General features: G+C 57.1%; 1 protein-coding gene across 1 annotated transcript in view; it reads left to right on the forward strand.

Moving 5' to 3' along the window:
- Window positions 1-852: 852 nt before the first annotated feature.
- The window catches only part of KPTN (kaptin, actin binding protein), a 9,383-nt gene continuing 1,626 nt past the window's right edge, over window positions 853-8,609 (forward strand). Inside the window, exons 1-11 of the mRNA XM_006106908.3 lie at window positions 853-1,175; window positions 1,480-1,562; window positions 1,686-1,770; window positions 1,858-1,912; window positions 3,339-3,414; window positions 3,512-3,585; window positions 3,814-3,923; window positions 4,003-4,080; window positions 4,775-4,850; window positions 5,629-5,764; window positions 5,849-6,031. Of these exons, the coding sequence (XP_006106970.1) occupies window positions 953-1,175; window positions 1,480-1,562; window positions 1,686-1,770; window positions 1,858-1,912; window positions 3,339-3,414; window positions 3,512-3,585; window positions 3,814-3,923; window positions 4,003-4,080; window positions 4,775-4,850; window positions 5,629-5,764; window positions 5,849-6,031 (1,179 nt within the window). The 5' untranslated portion in view covers window positions 853-952. The remainder of the gene's footprint in view (window positions 1,176-1,479; window positions 1,563-1,685; window positions 1,771-1,857; window positions 1,913-3,338; window positions 3,415-3,511; window positions 3,586-3,813; window positions 3,924-4,002; window positions 4,081-4,774; window positions 4,851-5,628; window positions 5,765-5,848; window positions 6,032-8,609) is intronic.

Consider the following 8,609-nt stretch of genomic DNA (forward strand, 5'->3'; position numbering starts at 1 on the left):
CAAAGCCATTCAATAAAGGAGGAGGTTATTTGTCAGGACAAATAGCTAGACCTTTCTTTCTTTGGGGTAAGAAGAATGCATTTCACCATTTTATTAATATATATATTCAATGTTTTAATTAGAAACAACTTGAAACCATCAAGATGTTGGTTTAAAAAATTAATTCAAAGCTAAATTGAAAGTAATCAGCCAGTTTCGCAATTAGAATTGATATTCCGGGATGAGTAGCAGGATGTCTACATATAGATGAGACTCTCATCTAATATTCAGAGCTATTCCTGAGAGCCAATTGATTAGCTGAAGCAACCGGCACTTTCTTTTATAGATATGTTTTTATTGACTTCAGAGAGGAGGGGAGAGGGAGAGAAACATCACTGATGGGCTGCCTCCTGCACGGCCCTCGGGGGATCTAGCTGGAAAACCGGGCATGTGCCTGACCAGAATGGAACCGTGACCTCCTGGTTCATAGGTAGATGCTCCACCCCTGAGCCACACAGGCCGGGACATTTCACCATTTTAAAAGTAATGTGATTAACAAACTATTGATACGGTCTTATTTGGGTTATAATACTACTTCTTACTAGGTGTGTGATCTTACTTTTACCTCTGTGTGCCTCAATTCCTTCATGCATAAAGCACAGTAACTACCTCAGGCTGCTTGTGAGTTTTAAATAAATCGATAGATGGGAAGCGCTTAGAACAAACAGTTCCTGACATGTATTAAGCTTTATTGTGGGAGTTATCTACCGTCCACATAGCGCGCAGGCGCGTTGGGGCCAAGTCTCCGGGGAGGCCTGGCGGCCATCTTGGTAAAGGGCAGCGACGCAGCTGTGACGTCGTCAATCTGCGCGACGAGCGGGCACCCCGAGGCCCCGGTCGCTTCGGGAGCGTGGGGTGGGGTGGGGCACGGCGGGCCGCGCGGGGCTGCGGGAGTGAGTGGCTGAGGCGCGCGATGGGGGAGGCGGCCGTGGCCGCGGAGCCTTGCCCGCTGCGCGAGGACAGCTTCACGCGCTTCTCGTCGCAGAGCAACGTGTACGGCCTGGCGGGCGGCGCGGGCGGGCGCGGGGAGCTGCTGGCCGCCACCCTTAAAGGCAAGGTGCTGGGCTTCCGCTACCAAGACCTCCGACAGAAAATCCGGCCGGTGGCCAAGGAGCTGCAGTTCAATTACATACCCGGTGCGTGGCGCTGTGGGGCCGGAGGGCCGGGAAGATGGTGTTGGGAAGGCTTCTGAGGCTCTGTCTGAGCCGGATCGCTATGTTGGGAAAATGGGACCAGGGTGATTGAAGGGGGTCGGATCTGGTAATCATAGGAGCCTGGAAGTGGTTAGGATTCAGGATCTCTGCTTCCATGATGATGATGATCAGGACTCAATAGGATTCAGAGATCACGATCAGGACTCAATAGGATTCAGAGATCACGATCATTGCAGTGGTTAAAGGTTATGGAGTCCTAGAGGTCAGGGGTGACTATGACTCCCAGTGGATGCCGAGATTGTCTCCATCGACACTTTCAACAAGTCGCCCCCAAAGCGCGGCCTGGTTGTGGGGATCACGTTCATCAAGGTACCCAGAGACCCCCCCCCCCCCCACCTACCCTCCTCCTTACACACATGTGCATCCCACTGAATCTGACCCAGATCCCTCCTGCCAGCCCGACTCTCCCCTGAGGCCAGTTTCCTTCCACAGGATTCCGGGGACAAAGGCAGCCCCTTCCTTAACATTTACTGTGACTATGAGCCTGGCTCTGAGTACAACCTGGACTCCATTGCCCGTAAGTGTGGCCTGGAGGGAGGGAGAGGGCGGGGAGGGCGCCTGTAGGTCCCTCGTGCCCGTCTATCTACCTGTGCTCCCCCTGCAGAGAGCTGCCTGAACCTGGAGCTCCGGTTCACTCCTTTCCAGCTGTACCATGCCGAGTGAGTAAGCCTGGGGTGGGGTACAGTGGGGTGCGGGTGTACCTGCAGGGGAGGGGCTTAGCAAAGGAGACCGCAAACCTGCCCCTAGACAATCACATTCTAGTCCTGTTTTTTAAGAGCATCGTGCGTTTAAGGTGTCCATGGACCAGACGCGTGGCTGATGGGCTACCATTTTGTTATCACCAAACTAGATCATCAGAATTCATTGAGCACCCGTGTTCTAGATATCTAGAATTCTCAGGTTCTCGGGTCCTCCGTTCCTAGATTTGGATATTCCAAGAGCTAGAAATGCTGTTTTCTAGAGTTGCAAGCTCTGAGATTCCAGGAACCGAAAGTACTATAGTTTGATAATTCTGAGGTTCTGTCATGATAACGTCCTAACATTGTCCTATTTCAAGGAGCGACCCTACAGAGCATCTAGAATACTGGGGTTCTAGAATCCCACACTATGAGAATTCCATTCTAGAGCTCTGGGTTCCATCCTAGACACCAATGGTCTGGCACAGGTGCTAGCAAACTTTTTCTGTAAAGGCCCAGGTGGCAAATACAGTAAACATTAAGCTTTTGAGGGCCAGACCGTCTCTGTCACAACTACTTGTCTGCTGTTATAGCAAGAAGGCAGCCATTGACTATGTAAATGAGTGGACATGACTGTGCTTCAATAAAACTTTATTTATAAAAACAGATGGTAGGTTGGATTTGGCCTGTGGAGTCATAGTTTTCCAGCCTCTGCTCTAGCAGGTGAGAGTTCTAGAAACTGATTTTCTGGATTCTAGGATCTGGATGTTCTACCATTCTGTGTCTGAATATCCTTGGTGGCAGTTTATTCAAGGCCTAGTAATTTAAAGGAGACAGAGAACAGATCTAGTTCTAGAGAAAGAGATTCTAGTGTCCTGGGCTCCTGCAACCCACTCTAGAGCTTTATATTACACTAGAGGCCCAGTGCACGAAATTTGTGCACTGGTAGGGTCCCTCATGGCTGCCGGCCAGGGCCTCCCTTCCCCTGGCTGCCTGCCGCCTTGGTCTGGCAACACTTGCTCACCTGCTCCACCATCCCGCCACAGTCCCGCCCTCGTTGGGGCCCATCGGGGCCGGCAGTGCCTCCACTGCCGCATCGCCAACGCCCACCATGTTCCGCACCGCCCCCTGGTGGTCAGCGCACATCTAACTCCCAGTTGGTCAAACTCCCCAGTAGGGACAATTTGCATATTAGCCTTTTATTATATAGGATTTCTACAGGAATGAAGACTCTAGCAGACGAGGGCTCTAGAAATGGGAGGTTCTCGCATGCTAACTTTCTATAGTTCTGCATCCTGAGGTTCTGGCCCTGGATCCAGTGTCTGGATCCCACAACGTTAGGGTTCTTGCAGGCAGAGGTTTTGCACAGACTCTGCCACACTGGGGTCCTAGATGTCTTTGCTTTCAGGGTCCAGGTCGGGGATCTGCTGGAGACCGTGTTTCTCCTGAGCGGGAATGACCCGGCCATTCATCTCTACAAGGAGGTGAGGCAGGGGGAGGCGTGGCGGGCACAGCCCTGCCGGCGTCGTCGTCAGGGGATGGCCACTGATCCAAGCGGGGGTTGGGTCTTGTTTCTCCCAGAACGAGGGGCTGCACCAGTTTGAGGAACAACCCGTGGAAAATCTCTTCCCGGAGCTCACCAACCTGACCAGCAGGTAGGAGAGCCCCTGAGAGCGGCCGGACGGGACCAGGGCAGGTGGCCGCAGAGAAAACAGGTCGTGGGAATGGACCCCTAGAGAAGTCGGGTGGCGGGGAGTACCTCAGAGAAATCCGGCAGCAGCGAGGGTCCCAGGGCCACAGGGAGGGCCGGGTGGGGAGGTGGAATGAGGGACTGGGACCCCGTGACGGCCTCTGGCCTCTCTGTCCGCCCGCTCCCCCTCCAGTGTCCTCTGGCTGGACGTCCACAACCTCCCCGGCACATCCCGGCGACTGTCAGCCCTCGGCTGTCAGAGTGGTTACGTCCGCGTAGCCCATGTGGACCAGCGGAGTCGAGGTGATGGCGGGGCCTGGGGGGTAGGGGTGGGGGGCTGAGGGCGGCGGCAGGGCCCTGAGTGCCCCCCCCCTCCCCGCAGAGGTTTTGCAGACGTGGACGGTCCTGCAGGACGGCCCTATCTCCCGCGTGATCGTGTTCAGCCTGTCGGCCCCCGAGGGTGAGCCCTGGACATGGGGGGACAACTGCAGGCTCGGCGACCCCGCACCCGTATCTGTGCTCTGCTCCTGCGTCCAGCCCTCATCCCTCCCCTGGTCCCTCCTGCCTGCCCCCAAAGCTGCAGGGTGTCCCTCCCCTCCCTCCACGCCCTCAGGTCTCCCTTCCAGCTCCCGCCCCTGTGGTCCGCTCTACCTTTCGCTGGGGATCTGACCTCACCCCTGCACTGTGGCTTTCTCTGCTCCCTGCTCTGTCCTCACTCTCGCACTGTGCTCTCTGCCTCGGCTTTTCTTGAGGCCTCGCTGTCTCACCCTCAAGGTCTCTCCTCTCCCCCCGCATGTCGCTCTGCTCCTCCTACCGGGGTCCACCCTTCGCTGCCGTCTCCCTGGGCCTGACCTCGGCCAGCTGCCATCTGTCCCCCAGGCTGGTGTTTATTTTTCCTCCCACCGTCATTCCTACTGTGGCCTCGCCTTGGACCTCCCTGCTGTCACCAGCTTTTGCCTCTTCTGCTATCGTGGTCTGACCCCAGACCTGTCCTCCTGGTCTCTGACCTCGGTCACTCTCTCCTCGTCTAAGCTCTGCCTCTCCCTCTAGCACACCCTCAGGTTTCTCCTGAGGTCCAACCTCTGTTCCTCTCACCGAGGAGGACCCTGGGCCCGTCCCCTCAGACCTACCCCCCATTCATGTTCTTTCTCCAGAGACCAAGGACGGGCCGCAGCGGGAAGAGTACAGCGTGCTCGTGGCCAGCATGCTGGAGCCGGCAGTGGTGTATCGGTGAGGGGCCCGGGGCGCGTGGGTGCCGTCTCACCTCAGACCTTTGCTCTGTGGTCTGACCTTGTCCCTCTGGGTGAGGTGGTTCAGGGCTGGGCAGGTGAAGGTGTTCATGTCCCAGGGAGTGGGTGCAAGTGTTTAAGGCTAGAACTTGTAGGGGTACGTGGAGGCCTTGGATGGGCACGAGCTGTCCGCTCTCCCTGGAGGAGGGGAGAAAGCCTGCTGGCAGGTGTGTAGCGACCGCCTTCGTGTGTGAGAAAAGCTTGATTTGTAGCATTTGCCGGTTCCCATGGTGTAAATACTCCCGCCATGGCGGAGTTCAGGCCACTGACGTGATGCCAGCAGCAGGCTTGCCAAGCTTGTGCGCATTTCCTCTGGTGAACCAGCACGAGGCAGCTGTGGCACACCTGGTGAGCAGTGAGGAGGCCCCAGTGGGCACCAAGCTCTCCAGGCTCCATGGGGACAGTGTGGGTGTCTAGATCCCCCAGGGGCCCATGTCGGTTTCCATTTGGGAGTCAGATGGTCCCACCTCCGGGGGGCGGTGTGGGGCTCCAGATCGGGGAGTAGCCGGTGGGCAGTCGGAGTAAGGGATTTGAGCTCCCCTTGGTGGAGAGGAAGATGATCAGATTGGAGATGAGGGAGATCAGGGGGGTGTCCAGGCTTCAGGAGGGTGTGCAGACCTTCGACGTGGAGCTGTGTGGGCCCTGGCCCGGGGTCTGGCACTAAGGGCAGTGGGCGCTGCGATCTGACCTCAGCCTGCCCCTGCGCTGGGGACTCTCAGGGACCTGCTGAGCCGGGGGCTGGAGGACCAGCTTCTCTTGCCTGGCAGTGACCAGTTTGACAGCGTCCTCTGTGGTCTGGTCACCGATGTGGATTTGGACGGGCAGCCGGAAGTCCTGGTGGCCACCTATGGACAGGTAGGACCTGAGGGAAGGGCTGACACCCGCCCTCCCCGCCACTGTCCCCGCCGCCCTGGGTAACCCAGCCCCTCGCCCCTGCAGGAGCTGCTCTGTTACAAGTACTGCGGCCCCGAGTCGGGGCTCCCCGAGGCCGAGCGCGGATTCCGCCTGCTGTGGCAGAGGAGCTTCCCCAGCCCGCTGCTGGCCATGGCCCACGTGGACCTGACCGGGGACGGGCTGCGGGAGCTCGCCGTAGTCTCCCTGAAGGGCGTGCACATCCTGCAGGTAGCGGGCTCCGCGGGTTGGGTCCCTGGAAGCGGAGCCTGAGATGGGATTTTCGTACACCTGCTTGATTGAGGACGTGTTCACGGGGAATGTGGGGGGGGGGCGGGAGGGAGAAAGTGGGGGTAGATTCCCTCACCTTCAGGCAAGGGGATTGGCTGCAGGCCCCCTCTGGGGCATGGGGGTAATCTTTTTCTGGGAAGTGGTTCCTGTTGACTCAGGAGAGCTCCCAGGAGAAGGGGCCGCTGGGAGTACTCACAGCTGGCAGGGAGCATTCACAGCTGCGGGAGCACTCACAGCTGGGGGAGCGCTCACAGCTGGGGGAGCACTCACAGCTGGAGGGAGCACTCACAGCTGGGGGAGCGCTCACAGCTGGGGGAGCACTCACAGCTGGATGGGAGCGCTCACAGCTGGATGGGAGCACTCACAGCTGGGGGAGCACTCACAGCTGGATGGGAGCACTCACAGCTGGAGGGAGTGCTCACAGCCGGATGGGAGCACTCACAGCTGGGGGAGCACTCACAGCTAGGGGGGAGCCCTCACAGCTGGATGGGAACACTCACAGCTGGAGGGAGCGCTCACAGCTGGATGGGAGCACTCACAGCTGGGGGAGCACTCACAGCTGGATGGGAGCACTCACAGCTAGGGGGGAGCACTCACAGCTAGGGGAGCACCCACCAGTGAAGGGGATTCTGATGCAGCATCTGTCTCCCCAGTGACCCTCAGCCTCCCTGACTTTTGTCCTTCATTCCTCATGCTTTGTCACCTCGTCTCTTCCCTGTGGCCTGGCCCAGACCTGCCCCTGTGATCTGACCTCCATCCTTCCCTTTGCCCCCATGACTGTGCCCTCCTCGCTGCAGCCACCCCTGTTGTGCGTGGGACCAGCCTCACTCTGGCTGTGGTCTCCTAGCAGCAGCTGCTGAGCTTCCAGCCCCGGAGCCCCACTTCCCTCCCTGCCCGCAGTGTGGCCTCCAGCCCTTCTTGCGCAGCCAGTCCCCAGCTTTCTGTTCTGGCCACCTCGAGCCCTTCCTTAGTCCAACCTCCCAACTTTCTGTTGTGGTCAAGCCTGCGAGCTGTGGCCCACTGTCCAGCTTTCTCCTGTACTTTGACCTCTGACCCTCCCAAGCAGCCTGACTGCCGTTTCCCCTGTCACAGTCTCATATCCAGCCGTTCCAGTGGTCCAGGGTCCAACCCGGGACCCTCCATTGCAGTTTCACTTCCTGCTAATATAGTCTGACCTCTGACCTTTTTCCCATGGCCCAGCCCCCACCCCTTAGGCCAGTGGTTCTCAACCTTCCTAATGCCGCGACCCTTTAATACAGTTCCTCATGTTGTGGTGACCCCCAACCATAAAATTATTTTCATTGCTACTTCATAACTGTAGTTTTGCTACTGTTATGAATTGTAAAGTAAATATCTGATATGCAGGATGTATTTTCATTGTTACAGATTGAACATAATTAAAGCATAGTGATTAATCACAGAAACAATATGTGATTATATATGTGTTTTCCGATGGTCTTAGGCGACCCCTGTGAAAGGGTCGTTCGACCCCCAAAGGGGTCGCAACCCACAGGTTGAGAACCGCTGCCTTAGGCCATAGTGAGTATGTGTTTCCTGATGTGGTATTTGCTTCTCCTTCCACCTGGTCCGATTCCAGGATCCTTTCCCGTGTTGTCCAGCCTGGGTTCTCTCTACTGCATCGAACCTTACTGCCTCCTCTGAGTTTTGCTTGGGCTTGTCCTCCCGTCTGTCCCTCAGGGTAACAGCCTAGGTTAGACCTCAGGGCACCCATGCAGGGCAGACCCCAGGGGAAGGGTCTGAGTTGAACCAGTGGATGAGTTTAGACCCGAGTAAAACAGAATGAGGTTAGGCTCCGGAGCGGTCTGAGGTTAGAGCCTCATAGAAAGGGCATAGGGCCCTGGCGGGGTGGCTCTGTTAGAGTGCTGTCCCAATACACCAAGGTTGTGGGTTTGCTCCCAGTCAGGGAACATACAGGAATCAGCCAAAAGTGCAAAACTAAGTGGAACAACAAATCGATGTATCTCTCTCTCTTTCTCTTTATAAAATACTAGAGGCCCGGTGCACAGCCCGGCCTGTGCCCTCTCACAGTCTGGGACCCCTTGGGGGATGTCCACCTGCTGGCTTAGGCCTGCTCCCCGGGGGATCAGGCCTAAGCTGCCAGTCAGACATCCCTCTGGCAGTCCAGGACCCCTCGGGGGATGTCCGCCTGCCGGCATCCCCCAAGGGGTCCTTAGCCCTGCTGCGGAGGCGGGAGAGGCTCCTGCCACTGCTGCTGCACTTGCCAGCTGTCAGCCTGGCTTCTGGCTGAGTGGCGCTCCCTCTGTGGGAGTGCACTGACCACCAGGAAGCAGCTCCTGCTTTGAGGGTCTGTCCCCTGGTGGTCAGTGCATGTCATAGCAACCGGTCGTTCTGCTGTTCAGTCAATTTGCATATTAGGGTTTTTGTATATAGGAGGTGTGTGTGGGGGGGGGGGGGTGTATAAATTTTTTTTTAAATGGAAAGGGCATAGGTTCATCTCATTGGAAAGCTCTGAGGTTAGGCCACAGGGGAGGTGTCT

The sequence above is a fragment of the Myotis lucifugus genome, unplaced genomic scaffold (assembly GCF_000147115.1).
Source record: "Myotis lucifugus unplaced genomic scaffold, Myoluc2.0 scaffold_945, whole genome shotgun sequence".
NCBI classification, from domain to species: Eukaryota; Metazoa; Chordata; class Mammalia; order Chiroptera; family Vespertilionidae; genus Myotis; species Myotis lucifugus.